This window comes from Drosophila miranda, chromosome 4, assembly GCF_003369915.1.
Source record: "Drosophila miranda strain MSH22 chromosome 4, D.miranda_PacBio2.1, whole genome shotgun sequence".
Lineage (NCBI taxonomy): Eukaryota > Metazoa > Arthropoda > Insecta > Diptera > Drosophilidae > Drosophila > Drosophila miranda.
In genome coordinates this window covers 31,597,222-31,615,660 of record NC_046677.1, presented here as the reverse complement: position 1 = coordinate 31,615,660, position 18,439 = coordinate 31,597,222, and the positions used below count along the sequence as shown (strand labels likewise).

At 45.7% G+C, this 18,439-nt stretch overlaps 5 protein-coding genes across 5 annotated transcripts; 3 read left to right on the top strand and 2 right to left on the bottom strand.

Moving 5' to 3' along the window:
• The first annotated feature begins 17 nt into the window (after positions 1–17).
• On the top strand, positions 18–2,413 carry LOC108164328 (nucleolar and coiled-body phosphoprotein 1). Its single transcript, XM_017299983.2, has 3 exons — positions 18–1,250; positions 1,309–1,999; positions 2,061–2,413. The coding sequence occupies exons 1-3, from the start codon at positions 601–603 to the stop codon at positions 2,382–2,384; spliced, it is 1,665 nt and encodes a 554-aa protein (XP_017155472.1). The 5' UTR covers positions 18–600; the 3' UTR covers positions 2,385–2,413.
• A 118-nt stretch (positions 2,414–2,531) lies between these two features.
• On the top strand, positions 2,532–4,625 carry LOC108163750 (endoplasmic reticulum lectin 1). The gene is made up of 4 exons (XM_017299218.2): positions 2,532–2,802; positions 2,868–2,982; positions 3,038–3,867; positions 3,932–4,625. Exons 1-4 carry the CDS (start codon positions 2,656–2,658, stop codon positions 4,424–4,426), a joined length of 1,587 nt encoding a protein of 528 aa, XP_017154707.1. The 5' UTR covers positions 2,532–2,655; the 3' UTR covers positions 4,427–4,625.
• Positions 4,626–4,769: 144 nt separating this feature from the next.
• Positions 4,770–7,192, top strand: LOC108163383 (mitochondrial import receptor subunit TOM70). The gene is made up of 3 exons (XM_017298637.2): positions 4,770–4,903; positions 5,080–6,086; positions 6,142–7,192. The coding sequence occupies exons 2-3, from the start codon at positions 5,111–5,113 to the stop codon at positions 6,924–6,926; spliced, it is 1,761 nt and encodes a 586-aa protein (XP_017154126.1). The 5' UTR covers positions 4,770–4,903; positions 5,080–5,110; the 3' UTR covers positions 6,927–7,192.
• Positions 7,193–7,235: 43 nt separating this feature from the next.
• Positions 7,236–9,049, bottom strand: LOC108163384 (putative inorganic phosphate cotransporter). Its single transcript, XM_017298638.2, has 3 exons — positions 8,940–9,049; positions 8,059–8,873; positions 7,236–7,997 (listed from the first exon to the last, which is right to left on the bottom strand). Exons 1-3 carry the CDS (start codon positions 8,977–8,979, stop codon positions 7,254–7,256), a joined length of 1,599 nt encoding a protein of 532 aa, XP_017154127.1. The 5' UTR covers positions 8,980–9,049; the 3' UTR covers positions 7,236–7,253.
• Positions 9,050–9,566: 517 nt separating this feature from the next.
• On the bottom strand, positions 9,567–16,672 carry LOC108163385 (putative inorganic phosphate cotransporter). Its single transcript, XM_017298639.2, has 5 exons — positions 16,062–16,672; positions 11,664–11,845; positions 11,161–11,607; positions 10,469–11,092; positions 9,567–10,403 (listed from the first exon to the last, which is right to left on the bottom strand). Exons 1-5 carry the CDS (start codon positions 16,099–16,101, stop codon positions 10,170–10,172), a joined length of 1,527 nt encoding a protein of 508 aa, XP_017154128.1. The 5' UTR covers positions 16,102–16,672; the 3' UTR covers positions 9,567–10,169.
• Positions 16,673–18,439: the final 1,767 nt, after the last annotated feature.

The window sequence follows — 18,439 nt, the reverse complement described above, 5'->3', positions numbered from 1 at the left end:
TATGTATATGTCAATATGTAAACTCCACAAATCGTGCGTGTGCGCGTGCCACACGTCAGACAATGCACCACGACGCGTCGTTGGGCGAGAGGCCAAGATCTACTACTCCCATATTCTGTGTCCCATAGAATCCTACGGGTATTGCACACTTTCACCGCGAAAAAAAACGAATTTCTGGTCAACAACAATGTCGGGAATTATGCATCAAAATGAATGGAGATGGACCAAAGACATACTGGATGTTGGGGACATGTTAATTGGTGTGGCACTCGATGGCGAATGAACCGTTAAACGGAAACTGGAGCACTGGCCCAATAACGATGATGCACGCGGCACACGGATTAGCACCTTTCAACGAGATGAAGATGGGGCCCAGCGAAGATGTTCTAGATAGTAAATGTGGATACATTTCCGTTGTATTAACACCATCGCACTGGCCATCGATGGTACAAGGCTTTTCTGGAGCATCGCTGGAGATTCTTCGTTTAGTTGACGACTGAACCGCAAGCTGACTGGCCGTGCCGCGCCTCGAAATCCAAAATTAAGGATTCCGGAAAAATAAAAACCTTAGTTCAGGAAGAATACAATAGAATACGGACAATGTCAGCCTACGAAGATATGTCACAGAAGCAGCCACAGCGGCGTCTCTCGTCCATATGGCTCCTTCTGCTCACCCTGCTGCTCTTCGTGTCGACCCTCACGGTGGTGGCTTTGATCGAGGCTGAACGGGCACAGTCTGGTGATGCTGACGTGTTAATACTGAATCGTATGTGGAGCCATTTTCAAACGGCAACTCGAAACGACACGAAAGAAGAAACTGCCACTGTGGAGCGCATAGCGAGGGAGGCCAGTAATTCGAGTGTTCCCAACCAGCCATTGGAAACAACCAGGCAGAGTAAGGACTTCTATGAGGAGCAGCGGGCGGTGGTGGTGAATGCAGAGAACATGGATCCCATTGTGGCACAGCGTCAAGATTCATTTGGTCCACCCGAGAGCAGAGAAGATTCTAATGAACAGGATCCGTATTATGATGCTGCCGATGATTACGGGCCAGGACATTATCCATATCAGCAGGAGGAGCCACAGCAGTCGGAGGAGAATTTCTATGGAAATGGGGATGGCTCCTCTGAGGGCAGAGCGGCTCAGCCTCGTCCCTACGATGGCTTTTACGCGCCCTGGAAAGCATCGCCCGTGGCATCACGTCCTACGACTGATGGAAACAACAGGAAGCTCCAAGCTCCTCCAAATCGGTAATAATACAATTTATTTTTTAAAGCTAGAGCCAACCCGAACTTTTATCATTTACAGAGCGCCTTACCCTGCCTACGATGAGGTGTACGACTATCCCATGGGTTTCCAACGTCGTCCACAGGCGGAGACACCGCTGGCCAAGCAGGCCCAAACCCAACCACAACCTACACAACATACCGCCATTGTTCCCGTTCAGGAGGAATCTACTTTGGTAACAGTTCTCAAGAGTCTAAAGCAACTCTGGGATCTCTACCAGGCCTTAATGAGCGCCTGGAATTCCATGACTGAGCGTCATCAAAAGAGCACCGAGAAATTCCGGAAGGAGCAGGCGGAAAAACAGGCCGAAAAGGATCGCCTGCGTCAGCAGCAGCAACAAAAACTGAGGATTAATTCCAAGAAGCCACCGCGTATCGAAGGAGACAAAAAGAATCAAAACAAGAAGAGCACCACAACGAAAAGGCCGACATCCACTTCGAGTACGACTCCGGCTGCGGATAGCTCTGAGGAGGAGGAGAAGCAGGAGAAAGAAGCGACATCATCAACCTCATCAGCCCAGCCAGAGCCTCAGAAGGGGGAGAAGGCTGATGTGAGCTCCGTTCGCGGCCTCCGCCAGAGACGTGAAGCGGCGGAAGAGGACAGGGCTGACACGGATGTGGGTGAGGGTCGTTACATCAAGGGTGATCCCCTCAATGGTTACTACGATTTCGTCATTACGGAGGGCTCCTACAAATTCTGGGCTGCCTTTCAGGTTAGTTGACATCTCCTCAGCTGAGTCCTACCCGCTACTTACTAAATCCTCTAACCATTAGGTGGGCACAGCTCTTTTGATTATCTATTCGACATTCGCTGCCATTTACTATTCCAAAGTAAATCCCTTGACCAGCGACTACGATTATACAGATTACCTGGGTGGTGTGCGCTCGCTATCTGGCGGTGATGCTGATTTCGTTGATGATGCCGATGCGCCGCCACCGGTATCAACCACATCCCGCATCATGGAGTGGCTACCACGCACAGCGCATTCCGTAAAATTCATTTTGGACGCCATTGAAAAGATGCCACTGGATCATGGGGAGACGAAAGAACCAGGCTGGGGGAGCACGGAAACAGCGACGGCAGAGGAAACGAGTTAGGGTACCCACCATATTTGTTTATGAAAATAAAAAAAAAATAATGAACATAACCGTTTTTAACTTATGGCGGCTACAATGGATTATTTTTTAATTCACAGTGCCACGTAACCATTTGTGACGTCTTCTTCTTTCTGATCAAACATTCACAGACCTGAGGCTTTATCAAACAGCTGTTCAACATTTTTTGAAGAAAACAACACGTATTTATTTATATTTTGCACTTGCATTTGACATGAAAATACTCAAAGTAGGCAACCTTTAAACTGTTAACATGAATGACGTTCAAGTAAATGCAATAAAAATAGCACTGCTGCTGGGCCTGCTGTCTGTTGCGGCGTGCCACGAAGCCAAAGATTTTGACGATTCAATCTTGTACAGAATTAACTGGGCCGTGCCAGATTTAATTGGTGTTTCACCAGTAAGTCTATGGATAATACATATAAAACCCAAGTATATAGCTAATATTTTTTGTATGTTTATAAGGACTTGGGCAACGAACTGACATCTTTCATTACGACCGACAAAGAGAAATACGAGTGTCTTATACCCGCCCTGGAGAAACCGAAGGAGGAAGAGAAGTCCGACAAGCCGGAGTTGTGTAAGCAGATATTAATTTGACAAATCGGATTTCTCCAAATGTACGTTTCCTGCAGCTCCAATCAGTTTTCTGAAACCGACTTTCTCTGGCCAAACCTGTTCGTACCGCATCGAAGCTTATTGGTCCTACGAGATTTGCCATGGCCATCATGTGCGCCAGTATCACGAAGAGCGCGAGGGCAAGTCCGTCAAGTTTCAGGAGTACTATCTGGGCAAATGGAGCGAGGAGAAGTCGGAGCTGCTGTCAAGGGCGTGGGAGTCGGAACAGAAGGATGGGGGAAAGCACAAGTACAAGACTATCAAGATTGACAACACTCGCTATCCGTATTTTGAAATGGAGTTTAGCGATGGAACCATGTGTGACATTATCGAAGGTACTCGCACCACATTGGTTCGTTATGTGTGCTACCTCCATGGCAAGGACGATATTTACTCCTTCAAAGAGACTTCCTCGTGCAACTATGAGGCCATTATACTCACTTCTGCATTGTGTTTCATTCCTGCCTTCCATGCGGAGGAGACCATGGAGACCACCATCAAGTGTTTCAATTCGGAAACGGAGCCGCATAAGCCACTGAGCATGCTGCGCTCAGAGCTAAGTGAATGGTCTGAAAATGAGTCCGATCTGATTCTCTCAAAGGGCACCGAAAATAAGCCCGTTTCTAAGGCGTGGCCAAAGGAAGGGGAGGTAGTAACCTTCAAGCATAGCGGAGATGTGGACAAAATCATAATGGAGCTGATGAACAAAGGTGGCGTGGACTCCGAGAAAGAATACCAACAGCTATTGCTCGCCAAAGCAGGGGCTACTCTTGGAACACAACCAACCCCCATCGATGAGCTTACGCCCATCAGAGAGTTCATATCTGGCGCCAACTGTCTAACTGGGGTGAGAATTCTCGCCTGAAAGCATTTCGGTGAAATCAATTTACGCAATGTTATCTTTTTTGCAGGGCAACGGCTGGTGGAGGTACGAGTTCTGCTATGGCAAGCATGTGCGACAATTCCACAAGGATAAGAATAGTGAAATTGAGCTGTTTCTTGGCTACTTCTCAGAGGAGTCACACCGCCAGTGGGCCATCGCCAATCCCGATAAGGGAGCCCGGCGCACCGGCTTCTCCTCATCCATTTGGCACCATTATGTGAAGGGAACACATTGTGATCGCACCAAACAGCCGCGGGAGGTGGATGTCAAGTTGACGTGCACCCCCGTGGCCACTAGTGGAACAGCAGTGTCTATGTACTTGCTGGAGCCAAAGACATGCCAGTATATCCTGGTCGTGGAATCGCCCATCGTTTGTGATCTCCTGCGTTATGCAGACTCCCACGGTCTGGTCAAACCCGAAAACCTTTACAAGGTCTTCACTAGTGACGAAGGCCAGCCAGAGAGTCCCGCACCTGCCACAGATGGGACCACTGATGACTCTGAAGAGAAAATACGCTCATAGGGCTGTTGAATATTATACATGTAAATGTAAATGAAACGGCATTTTTTTTTGCCAAATTTACGTTACAGTGTGAGTGGCACGCAACAGCTGCCAGCGCACATGTACCGTCGGCGCAAATATCAAAATCGAAGAACGATTAACCCATTGTAGACCATTGTAATAAATCTTGAAGTAATAGAGTAAAGTCTAGGTGAAAGATTTTGTGGGGTTTTTTTTAATTCAGGAGGAAGGATAGGATGGATTTACAAAAAGAATTATTATTGGTGTTATTTTCCGAGGCTTAACTCACGTTGTTCACCTGTTTGAAAAGAAGGGGGTTTAAGGGGGTTAAGCATATCTTACTGATAAGTCTGTTTTCCATTTCACAGCAGGCCCTGAAATACAATTTCAACGTATAATCCACAATCCTAAAAGGAAAATAGGACAAATAACAACTCTTATTTGCTAAATTGACTTTAGTCTAAAGTTCGTGAATGAGTAAGTACTGTGCCGTGGCGTTGAGTGGCGTAAATGAGTGTGTGAAAAAATCAATGGGGTTGAGGGTTAGGGAGACGTGCACGGTGCGCCCCGGAATTTAGCGGAGCTCAGCCCGACCCGCGCTCATTGATAAGCAAACGGACTATTACACAATTTTTTGTATTATTTATTTGCAGCCCAACAGTAGACACACTCTATAGCATCAGAATGGCCTATAACTTTCACTCAGTAAAGTTGAGTAAATGGCAGATTGCGTTCATTATCGGCACACCCCTGGCCATCGGCCTGGGAACTTATGTGGTCAGAAGGATGTGCGAGCCCGGTGGCGAGTCTAAGGGTGAGGAAAAGAAGCGGTCCAAGGGGAAAATCGACAAGCAAGCGACATCCATTGACGGAACAGCGCCGGACAAGGAACTGGAGCTAAAGCAGAAATCTGCCGAGCTGGGGGAGAAATTGTCTCCCGTTAAGGAGGCCAATAGCTACAAGAACGAGGGCAACAATTGCTATCGCAATGGCAAATACGACGAGGCAATTACCTTCTACGACAAGGCCATTGACAAGTGCCCCCCGGAGAACGGTACCGACATGGCAGTCTTTTACCAGAACCGCGCCGCCTCCTATGAGAAGCTACAAAAGTGGAGTAAAGTGAAGGAAGACTGCACCAGCTCCTTGGCATACAATCATCGCTATGCAAAGGCCTACTTCCGTCGTGCTCGGGCCCACGAGGCAACAAAAGACATGCTGGAGTGCTTGAACGATGTCACTGCCACCTGTATATTGGAAATGTTCCAGAACAACCAGAGCATAATGTATGCGGATCGCGTGCTCAAGGAGACGGGACGCACGGATGCTGAAATGCATATGCTCAACCGGGTTCCTGTAGTGCCCTCCACTTCCTTTATAAGGACATATTTGCAATCATTTGTCGCAGATCCCCTGCAGACTATTAACCTTCCGCCATCGACTGAGGCGGACACACCGGCGCGCGGCTTCCTGCGTGCCCATAGCGCTTTCCGAGAAGAGAAGTTTGAATACATTATACCTGCCTGCACAGAGGAAATCGAATCCTCTGAATCCGAGTCCCAGTATAAGGTGGAGGCCCTGCTATTGCGCGGCACAGTCCATCTTCTTTGTGGCACCTACACAGAGAGCAAACTAGACTTTGATGCCATAATAGGCAATGGTAAGAATTTCTGTTTTAAATGTGGTCTCTATCCATAACAGGATTCTCTTTCCAGTCGATGCGGATGACACAATCCGCGCCTATGCCTATATGAAGCGTGCTTCCCTCTACATGCAGGTGAATAAGCGCGACGAAGCACTGGCCGATTTCGATGCAGCAGAGAAGCTGAAGCCCGACAGTCCCGATGTATACCATCAGCGTGCCCAGATCCTGCTCCTATTGGACAACACTAAGCCTGCCCTGGAGCAGTTCGAAAAGGCAGTACGCTTGGCCCCCAACCATGCGATCGCTTACGTCCAGAAATGCTATACCGAGTACCGTCTGGCGCTCATGACCAACAACCAGCAAGGTCTGGAGAGTGTCGTCCGCCAATTGGAGCAGGCAATCGATCAGTTCCCCACGTGTGTAGAGTGCTACAGCATGTTGGCCCAGGTGATGGCCGACCAGCAGAATTTCCACCAGGCACAGCAATACTATGATAAGGCCATGAAATTGGCGCCCACAAATGCGGCACTGTTTGTCCACCAGGCCGTCATGACTCTGCAGTGGCGTGGCGACGTTGAGTCGGCTGTTGATACGCTCAACAAGGCCATTGAGCTGGATCCCAGATGTGAGCAGGCTTACGAGACTCTGGGAACCGTCGAAGTGCAGCGGGCGAACCTGAAGCGAGCTGTTGATCTCTTCGAGCAGGCCATTCGCTATTCCAAAAGCTTTGAAGAGGTCGTTCATGCCTACTCGCTGCGCAATGCGGCCATGGCTCAAATCAATGTCACCAAGAACCTGGGCATTGACATGAACGCCATCTCGGCCATGAGTCAAATGTGCGGCACGGGCATGTAGAGGAGCGTATTCATCGGCAGAGATGTGCATTTAGCATTTGGCATGCCGGAAACCACCACCACCACCGGGAAGCAGACCCAATTATTTGTAGTTAAGTTTATCCTGTTATTTATATATATAAAAACGAAAGCTTTTTTGTGCACCCTTAGTTCTAGCATAAAATTTAACGACGATGACGATATCTCGCCGTTGAAGCGTTTAGATTCATTTGTATGTAAAATCTTTGTTGCCTAAGGAATCCACTAAACAAACAAACACATAGCCTATGCTTAAGCGTAAGATTAAAATAAGTACAAGCTGTATCGCCGTTATTTTAGACCCACTCCCTTAGCCTGCCGGTTGGTTGTAGGACTGCACTTCGGCGGATATATATGCGGAACAGATTAGCAAGAGGGCGGACCGCACGCTCCCAACAATGGCATGGTCCGCCTCGAACTCCCGGAGGTAGGGCAGCAGTAGGCCAGGCAACGCACCCATACCATTTGAGATACCCATCAGAGTGCCAGCGTAATTGGGACTCATATCCAGAGGCAGCAGCTTGATGCCCGCGTAGTAGGCACCCACGGCCAGGACTCTCCAGATACGTGCGCCAGCCGATTTCAAGGAGACCATGTACATGGAGCCGCAGAAAAACACCAGCCAGGACATGAGTCGACGCGTCTCCGTGCGACTGAGGATTCGCTCGGCTATGAGAAAGTCGCTCAGGGTGCCCGTGGTTAGAGAGACCAGCCAATTGCCGACATGGGGAGCCGTCACCTTTATACTGGCCTCCAGCTCATCCCACAGAGTGCTGCCCTTAGATCTGAGATCCTCCAGCACCTTCTGCAGCTCCTGGGCGAACTGCTGCTCACTCCAATCGTGCTGCATGGAGGCGGAAATCAGCGCCCACAGCGGGGTACTCATCAGCATTCTCTTCCAGGGCGCATTCGACGGTGGTTGGAGCTCATCACGGTCCTCTCCCGCGGAGCTGGATGTTACCAGCAGTGTGGCACTGACATGGCTCCTAATGTACTCCCGCTCTTCGCTCTGAATGTACGGACAGTTGTCGGGTTTGCTATAGCAGATCAGGGTCTATGGAAAAACAAGAAAAAGTTAGAGATCCACTGCTCGAACTGTCGTACACGTAACTCACGAATCCCAGGAACCAGGCAACGGCGCCACCACCGACCACGTAGAAGGCCACCGGCCAATCCTCTTCCGCCATTACCAGCCCACTGAGGAGCTGCACTAGGGTGATGCCAATCTCTCCACCACTCAGAACACCGCTGGCCAGCAGGCCGCGTTCTCCCTCTGGGACCCACTGGGCCAACATGGCAGACACCGCCGGAAAGGTGGGGCCTTCGCAAAGTCCGATGCCGAGGCGGATGGCCATCAGGGCATACGGACCACCATGACGCACTGCAACCGGCGTCAGGAGCGTTAGAATGGCCGAGGACATGATGGCTGTTCCAAGGATCCATTTGCCGCCACAACACTCCGACAGACGACCGCCTGGGACGTGGGTGAGCATGTAGCCGGCATAGAAGGCTGCCGTGACCAGGGTTTGGGTCTGTCGCGACCACATCTCGGAGCAGCTAATGCGCTGGCGAGATGATACGGGAACCGGCTCAATAGATGGCACTTTTACCGGCTGCTTGATTGCTGCAAAACGCCCTTTCCACTCCGATGGGCGGTACTCCGGTGGGCGGTACTCCGGTGGGTGGTAAAAATGTTCCCTGCCAGCCCGGAGTCTGGCTCTTATTAGGTTTTCAGTCTGATTCAATCGGGCGCCCAGTTCTGTTAACCAATTGTGTGGTTTGACCTTTGCAACTGCATGCGGAGAATGCGCACAACCTTCCAAGACAATGCGATTTAGGGAAAGGTCCAGGCACAGTCTCATCGTGTACGCATTGATGATGGCCAGGAGGCTGAAGCAGCAAAGGACCACACGCTGCTGCACCCTCAAATCTTCCTTGATGATGGAAACATATCAAAAACGATACCTCGAGGTGGATTATCCTTCAGAATACTCACAGCTAAACAGAACGCGTAGCATATGCTGAATGGAGAACATTTGTAAATCACATATGTAAAATGCACAAAGAAAAATATTTTTGTTTGAATCAACTGAAATATTTGACAAAAAACTGGGCAATTGATTGATCAACATAATGGTATCTTTGTAATTTCGAAAATCTCAGCTTAATCCTTGTTCAAAAATAGTGAACAGATGGACAAATTACAACATACTTAACCCCGTAACCCATAAAACATAAGTGTACAAACTTTGTCCGCTTAATGTGACACCGGTCAAAACTAATTTTCGTTTAAAAATCAGCCGTAAACTGCAGTGCAAAACTGCCCCAAACAATAATCGAGGGATTATTGAAACCCAAAGTCTCGGCTTATTGCAGACCTACAACCCTCCCAGCATCCCATCTTCTTCTTTAGAGGTGTTCCGCAGCAAGAAAAGAAGAAAGCCAGATGCTTAATGGTAATCCTTTAAGTTTTCTACCGTTTTCCTTACAGTTACCTTCTACAGTTTCCCGTAAAGAAAGCGTGGGGACCGAAAGATAAACTCAAAGTCAAGTTAAACACCTGGCCAAAAAGGTCTTTCAGGGAGGTGTGTCACTGTTGGGCCAGGTCTCTCGATTTCATTGCTCCTTTTTTCTTTATGCACTTTATTTTGCTAACATCATAAAAACAGTTATGTCTTAACGGAGTTTGTTAAAAACACGTTTTGGCGTTACACATTGATCAACAATTTAAAACTCAGGGAAGGTGTTTTACAGCACGGTACGGAAATACGAACTCGGTATACACTTGCTCTATCTAATCTTAAACGTTGAAATCGGGTTCAGCTGCTGCTTCAGGTTTCGATTAAATACTAAATAATAATTAAGAGAGTACGTTGCATGTACGGGGACATGAGCGGGGGACAGGACAGTATTAATTAGGGATTATCCTACCTACAACGGGAATATTGTACACATAGAAGTACGCACTGTCATGCGCGTTCTTTTTCTTCTTTCTTTTTTTGGTGAGTGTAAGTAAATTCTTTGCTTAAAGTTAATTAGTTGGTGGCCCTGTGCCCTCTGGGCCGGGTATCTCGGCCAGATCGGAAATACTATAAAACTAGCTATCTGAACAGCAGTAAGGGCGTATACGTATATCTACATTGTATATAAATTGAACCTCGACTCGTGAACGGGACAGCATTTTGAACTAGAGTACAATATGGCACATTCTGAAGGCGATGCCGATTTAGGAGCTTCGCTCCATTCGCTTCTGTACTCCTGTACTGCTGTCGTTGTACTCGGGTTCTTTGAAGGCTGTGGTCTTGCGCTCCTCGGCCTCAAAGTCCATGGATCGGGGCTGAATGGGTGCATTGTTGAACGGCTGTACCTCTCCCGAGGCCCACAGGCAGTAGACAACTGCGGTGATACACAGCACGCCAAAGGCCACCCAGAACACAGTGCGCCATTCGAGCAGCGAGGCCTAAATCAAAAGGAAAATCAGTTTAGATGGGATATCCGTGACTAAAAACGAGCTATTGCACTCACATTTGGTGTCATTACTCCCACCAGATACGGCGTTATCACGCCCGTGATCGCTCCAATGCCGTTTGTAATGGCCATCAGGGTGCCAGCATAGTTTGGACTCATGTCCAAGGGACTGAGCTTCATACCTGCGTAGTAGGCGCCCATCAGGCCCATGCAAATGGTGAAAAGGATCACAACCAGGACGCGATCACAGCCGGCGTACGAGGCGGCTACCATGAAGATGGCAGGACCAAAGGCGGCCAGACCCGTCATCACCTTCCGGGTATTTGTCGTGCTCATGATGCCCTTGCGGATCATCCAATCGGCGACGAAGCCGCTGCCCACGGACACAATCCACATCATCACATACGGCAGGGAGGAGTACAGGCCGTTGGCCTTGATTGAGAACTGCAGCACATCGGCCATGTACTTGGGCAGATCCGTCACCATGATGTAGAAGCCCCAATCGTGGCCAATCTGGGCAGAGACCAGGGCAAACATGGGCAAATTAGTAAGGATGGCCTTCCAGGGCGTGGGGGGCAGGCTCTCGTTTCGGCCAATTGTCCCGATCTCCTTCGCAAGATACTCCTTTTCGCTGGGCTTGATGAAAGGATGGCTGGCGGGATCGCTGTAGCAGAGGAAAACCTGTGGAAAAGTAAGGGAAATTGTTAGCGCCCGACAGAGGAGTAGAGGATGAGGTGAGTGATACTTACAAAGATGACGAACCAAACGACACCTAGGCCGCCAAAGAAGTAGAACACAAATGGCCAATCGTATGCATCCAGGAAGACGCCCGATAACATATTACCCATGATAGTTCCCACCTGTCCGCCACCCAAGACCAAAGCACCCAATTTTCCACGTTCGTTTGCGGGAACCCAAGCAGCGAGGAGCACACTGAGGGCGGGGAAGGTTGTGCCCTCCCCCAGACCCATTAGCACACGGGAAACGATTAGCCAGTCGGAGCCTCCCTGCTGAATAGCTAAAGGTGTGAGCATAGTGAACGCGGCTGTGGAGAGGATTCCCAAGCCCAGGGTCCATTTGCCACCAAACTTCTCGGCCAGCAGACCCCCAGGAATGTGCGTGACAATGTAACCAATGTAGAAGGAGGACAAGATCAGGCCCTGCAGCTCCTCGGACCAATCGTATTCGCCGCCACTCTGCAGGGATATTAGGATTAAAATGGGTTTCTTTTACGGCAAGTGATGACACTTACGCTGGTGCCATCATCCAGCTCATCCGGCTCGCAGATGGCCACATCACTATCCTCATCCGTGACGTTCTTCTTCATGACCAGCACTGTGATGGCCTGGGAGAGGCACACACGCATTGTGTAGGCGTTGAGGATCGCCAGAAACCCCATGATGGCCAATATCACACGTTGCGGTATTATAAAATCTGCAACACAGAAAAGATGCGTCCAAATGGACAGATGAGAGAGTGAATCGAACATTTGTATTGTGTATTAATTGTCTGCGTCAAACGTTTCCATCTCAGGGTATCATCGAATATTGTTTTAAACAATTTTAGACAATTTAATTTGGTTAGCGTGCGAATAAATAGTTTGACGAGTTGCTCTTCATGGCGGGGCTGGTCAATTGGGTACAAATCAATTTGCGCTGATAAACTTCAAATTGCAGTTGATTGCCCTACAGCGTTATGCGAGTATCAATTTCATAGTTGAGCGTACACCAGAACGTACACATGTATGTGGTGATCATCACATCATTTATCTCGCACGACCTAACTTTCACAAGATTGCACCTAAAGAATAGTGATTGATTATTCCCCCCTGATTTAAAATATTCTACAATCTATTCCTTCACACGGTTATAACTTTAAAAACTTTATCCACTGTTGGTTTCTAGACCACATGGATAAAATATTCTACAAATATTCTGATAGCATCATCGCATTCACAGGCTATATGATAGAATCTTCCTTATTCTTCATAGGAAATACCTATGATTAGGGGTAGAAGATGTATTGTTTCATCTTTTATTATACATTGGGACTGCTAAATGTATCCTAATAAGTGTGCCGTAAAAATATCCCCTAAGAATCAGATCTCTGAGAGGATCTTTTCCGTTGCATTACAAAAAATGCAAGGAACATACATTTCGCAAGCACGATCATTCGTCATATAATTATATACAGACTGTCGGAAAAGTGGTTGCCTTGACAACACATATTATATTATAGCCATATATTCATTTAAATCATTTAATACAAGCCATTTAAATAATATATGAGTATTTTGTACCGTCTCTAAAGTCAAGTGTTCTTTTAAATTCGTTGAAATTTATTTGCCATCATGTATAGATTATTTTATTGTACTATATTGTTACTCAATGGAATTTAAGGAATTTTTTGTGAATATTATGGCCCTATACGTGTGCTTCCTGTGCTGTTTATGACCCATGGAAAACATTCGGCACGCGATTAGGCGCTATATGAACGGCGCTATGCACTTGTTTTTTGGGCCATTATCAATCACCAAGCGCCTTCGAGCAAGTGAACCATCGATGGAGCGAGCGGGTTATACGACCCCCATATCATAATCAAATTGTTAAGCGGAATTATGCGTTGATAAGGTTCCAAGTGTGATAGATCTGCGATAAAATACTTTGAGTGTGTATGGCACAATCTCGAGTATTTCAAGCGGAGTACCACAATGACCATAAAACAACGGGCTGAGGGCACTGCCAATTAATTGGTCTTCAGTGTACATTTATAAGGCTCCCATTTTGGGGCAGAGGAACCTCCTCAATTGGGCGATTTGGATTCGGATCAAGTTCATCAGTTTTGAAGGTTAAATTGATCAATTAATTGATAGAGTTTGCTAAGAATAAGGGTCAACATTGACCTACATATATGAAGAGATCCGCTCTAACCAGAAGAGCAAACAAACAAGATTGCTGACGATACAGAGGGTCTGCATCGTTCTAAGGCAAATATAATCGCAGTCCAATTCATGAGTATTATTAGATCATCTATTGGCATTTCCCCATCCATTTTACCTACGTAAAATCCAAAAAGCGCGCTGTTTGATTTTATAATGAAACCACTCTTTTATTTTGATAGCCCGCCGACAGACGTCACTGGCTAGCATCTTATTTTGTTTATAAATTAACATTGTTATTAAATATTTTGCATGAGTGCTGCTGGTTGAAAAAGCGAAACTCCAAAACTGGCTAAATTAACAATGTGTCAATATTTGACATATCGCTTAACGAAGCCGACAAGAAACTTTATACGCGCACCAGTCGCACGAGTGTCAAATAAAAAGTAAAAAATCAAAAAAAAAACCTCCTTTTCATACAATTCCCCCAAGTGATAAGTTGATTAGGCCACCGTCTTTCTATATGTATGTAAATACAGGCGCTAATCATATTTCTCGTTCATTTCGAGAAGTATGGCTATATTTCACTTGACCAATCACGCTTATTGGCGTTAATATATGACCACACTCGATGCAAGTCCCATCACTTCACACGATAAGCTGGTTAAGATCTAATCAGAATTGTGTAGCACCCACAGTCTTATCGCATATAAAGCTGGTGCTAGGTATTACTTTGAGTACTTTATAAGCAAGAAAAATCGTACAATCTCCAATGAGCACATCATAAATAAGGGGCTCGTAGGACATCATTGAAGCATAGAGTAAATATTGTATTAAAGAAAATTCCAATAGCTTCTAGAATATGCATAGTAATCGAGTAAAACTTTCCACAAGATAAGTTCATACTGGGAAAACTCCTAGCATGGAAAAGTTTGTATCCATCCGAAATATATCTGTAATTATTTATATGCATTTACATATACATATGTATATATACAACAATGTGTTAGGTCCATGTAATCATTGTAATAATGGGAAAGTGAAAAGGAATAAAACAATCTCCTGTCTGTCTGTTGACATTTCTGACTCTCCGACTCTTTGTCTTCATAATTACATATATACATACATGTATATTATATAGTTCCAGACAATCTATAGCGTCCAGTCCCAGATCATAGCATTGATAGCACGGCCTCGGCACAAATACAAATATTCCATTTTCACATTTTTACATCATTTTCTTGGGGCGCTTGCATGCATTTCCGCGGTCTTGCGAAAATTATGTCAATGGGCGGGCTGGGGGCGAGTGTAATGTGCGATTGCTGCATACGAGATATGCCCCTTCAGAGGCAAGTGGCCCTCACCACCTACCCGAGCCTCCCCGCCCTTCCTCCACATGTTCGATAAGCGTGCATCGCATCGAACAATTGGGGCAGACGACGAGTGCGTGCAGGGAAAGTGATGAAACAAAGCGATTAGCTTGGGAATGGACTTTTCGGTGTTTGGGCACTCGGGTATTATTCATTGGAGTGCCAATCAATGCCCTGCATCCGATGATTTATGGCCAAGTCATAGACTTAACAACTCATTAGGCTAACAAAATACTTTAGAACTCACGTTTAATCATGTGGGGGTTTCGTTTGCCCGTTTCGAGATGTTAAACTTAACCCATTCCCAGGCACATTCGACTTTCTGTGTTTGTTTTCTAGGCAAATAACAACAGCCACAGGCTATTGATTGTATGGCCAAAGTAAAAGCTAACAAACGAGAGAATGAAACTGTAATTATTGGACATTCCAGAGAGTGAACATTCAAAACTCATCAGCAGATAGATCCTACAAAAATATGGATCTACAAGGGTATGCAAAATCTTTGTGTAACGTTCTTTAAATGCTGCTGTAGGCAAGTTCTTACAAAAGAAACGATCCCTTACAAAAGAACAACGCGCAGGATATGCATTTATTAAATAGCATTGACCTTGTCCAAAAGAATAACTAACTGAGGGGGTGTCAGAGGAAACAGGGAGCCCATTAACTGTTTTCCCATTAATTCCCAGTTAATAAATAACTGTTTTTCGTTATAATGGGTTCCATGGCATAGCGATTATGAAAATTGACGGGCCCGATTGATGGGCACTGGGAACACCCTGCACACCTGACGCACCGACTTCCCCGTTCCACGAGTCACTTCACATGCAAATCGAATGCAAAATATATACACGATTTTATGTGAATTATGTTAACGCGTGCCGGGAATGCCAACAGTTCGGACATGAGAGGAAAAGAAGCAGTCCACAATGGCAACAAACAAAAACCGAAAAAACCGAAATAAAAGAGCGTAAAATTCGAGACACGAAATACTAAATAAATCCACTAACTGAATCGGAAGTGGCTGGCAGAAGCGTTTCTGTTTCTGTATCTGTCATTGTTTTCATTTATGCATTATACATCGGACCGCTGTATACAGCGTATGGGTATGTGTGTGTATTATACATACATATATTTAGGAATTTATTTTGTTGTCGGTCAATGTCGGTTAAACCACTCAAATATACTTTGTTAAATCATTTCATTTCAAGAATGCTCCGATCGGAGTTCAACGTATCCAGCCCCAACCCCATCCCCATCGATTCGTATTTATTATTCAATAAAGCACACTCCCAAAGTTGGGCTCGGGGTTTACGGATGTGGAAGATAACACAGAAAGTTTTTGCCAAATAACTTTTGATGGCGGATCCCCCCGAAGGCAGGGGCTTGGGCATGGGACACTTACACCGTGATAGGTTTATGCCCCATTGCGGCTGTTGTGTCATCTCGGGATTATTGCTTTTCAACGTTAGTAAGTTGCTCAGTTCCTTCGCCACGATTACACAGGATCGGTTCAGATATATAGGTGAAGGATATCACGCGAACACGCACACGAGCACACACACAAAACACAATTTCGTATCTCTCTCCAGAAGAAATTCTACTTCCTTAACACTTGGCTCTGGCGCATGCGTAACAATTACAAAACGCAACTAAAAACCACACGCAGCGAGAACGAAACGGCAATGGGGGCTCTCCGACTCCGGCTCCGGCTCCTCCACGCACTTCTTTGATTCTCTTTCGCTCTGGCTTTGGCTTTGGCTTGGGCTTGAGCTTTGGCTTTGGCCCCTCTTCCGTTATTTCAGTGTTGCACCGCTCTGCTCTCTCTCTGTGTGTGGAGTGTAGACTGTGGAGTGTGTGTGTCTATGTGCTTGAGTCGAATTTGGTTTTAGCAATGTTTTCCACACACACACGCAAACGCAACAACTGTAAAACTGTTAACGATCTTCGATCCCCGCTTTTGGCGCTTTGTTCTCTGCTCGATCCGCGCACGCCGCCTGTTAAATTACAAATGAGAAATTATTCCCCCCGACTTTAGTTTATATGTGAGCAGATAAGCGACGATCGGCGCTGGTGTCGCTGCTGCTGCCTGCCTGCCGCTGCTGCTGCTGGAGTTTTTTTTTTTTATTAGCGCGACATCGGGGTTCGGTTCGTCAACCAACGATCGTGGATCAAGGAGTTGATTTGTCATACATATATATATGTACATACGTATATGTATGATCATAAAAACTGTTGCTATCTTAATCGATCGACATAGACGCCGTCTACATGCGTAAAGCGTGAACCCCAAAAGTCTAACTGTGCCGCCGCCCAAGGAACTTTATTTTATTTGCTCATTTTAAACTCGATTTCGATTTCAGTTTATAGGAACAATCGATTATGCGCTGAATACTTAGCGGAACACACCGTTGCCGTCGTTGAACTTGCACGCGCCTGTTTTATATCCCGTTCTATACACAGCAGCCATAAAAACCCACAAAAAAAAAACTACATATATTTCAATGCACTCTGCTCTTCATGGGAATCCGCGTAGACTGTAAACATTTTTAAGGGATGTACATACATACATATATACATATATACAACATTTGAAAGACTTTTTTAAACATTTGAGATCAATTGGAATGCCCGCACTATCATGGCAATATAATCCCCAACAAAAAGAAAAACACATTTCTTCTTAAATTTTGTATACATATAATATCAAGAACTTTTACTTATTTTGATTATTTGAAAAAAACAAAAGTTTTTCCCTACCATACATATATTTATATGTAAGAAATACTGTAGATTATTTTGAAGAACTCAAAAAAACAACACGAAATACATATGAACATATATACTTGGACTTTAAATGACTTTTGATGAGTATACTATGTATGAATATATGTATAAAGATAATCCAAATTGTTGACAGAATTCTCTGGTCAGCGAATATTGCGAGCATTACAGCGATCGCACATCCCCCAAAGTGTGGAGTGTAGGGTGTGCGTCCAATATATGCGACAACTTGTTGTATCTCCAATAGAATTAGTATTGTTGCTGCTGTTGCTGTTGCTGCTGTTTTTGCCGACCAGAGACATAGATAGTTAGATAGTTAGTTAGTAACGTTTACCGGTTAGAGGCGGGTTTCGGGCTTTATGCAATGCAATTTAGTGCAAAACAGACGGAGACGGAGACGTAGACGGATCGGAACGGAACGGGACGGAGGCGTGAGCGTGAGAGACGGAGAAAGGGAGTGTGCTTATCGTTTTAGTCGGTTGAACCACCTCGAACCACCTCACCCTCACCCTCACCCCCACTGACGCTCTTCTATTGTGCATCTCATTTTTCGCTCAATTCCGATCCAGTCAAATGCTGTTTCAATTTTTTATAATTATCTGCATAAATTGGTGCACACAACACACAAACTTTTTGTCTGATTTTACCAGTTACAGATGCGGTTCAATGCAGTCGAGTCATGGTATAAATATATAGACTTGTATTTGTATCTCTGGGGTATATATTTATATCTCTGTCTATGTATATTTGTTTTAAGAGATGGCTGAGTTAATGAGCGATCTTAATGACTAGCCATTGTCAGATCATTTCCGAAATTAGTTCACTGGAAACTGCAAATATTCGATGGAGCTGTGAAAAGTTCCTCCCCACATAGTAGTACTTTCCGGTTCTATTAAAATAAAGATAGGGAGAGAGGGGGAGAGGTGGAGAGACTCTATGAGCAATTCGAGACCTATCTTTCTATATCAGTCAGCTGATATATAGTTAGATAATCTGGTA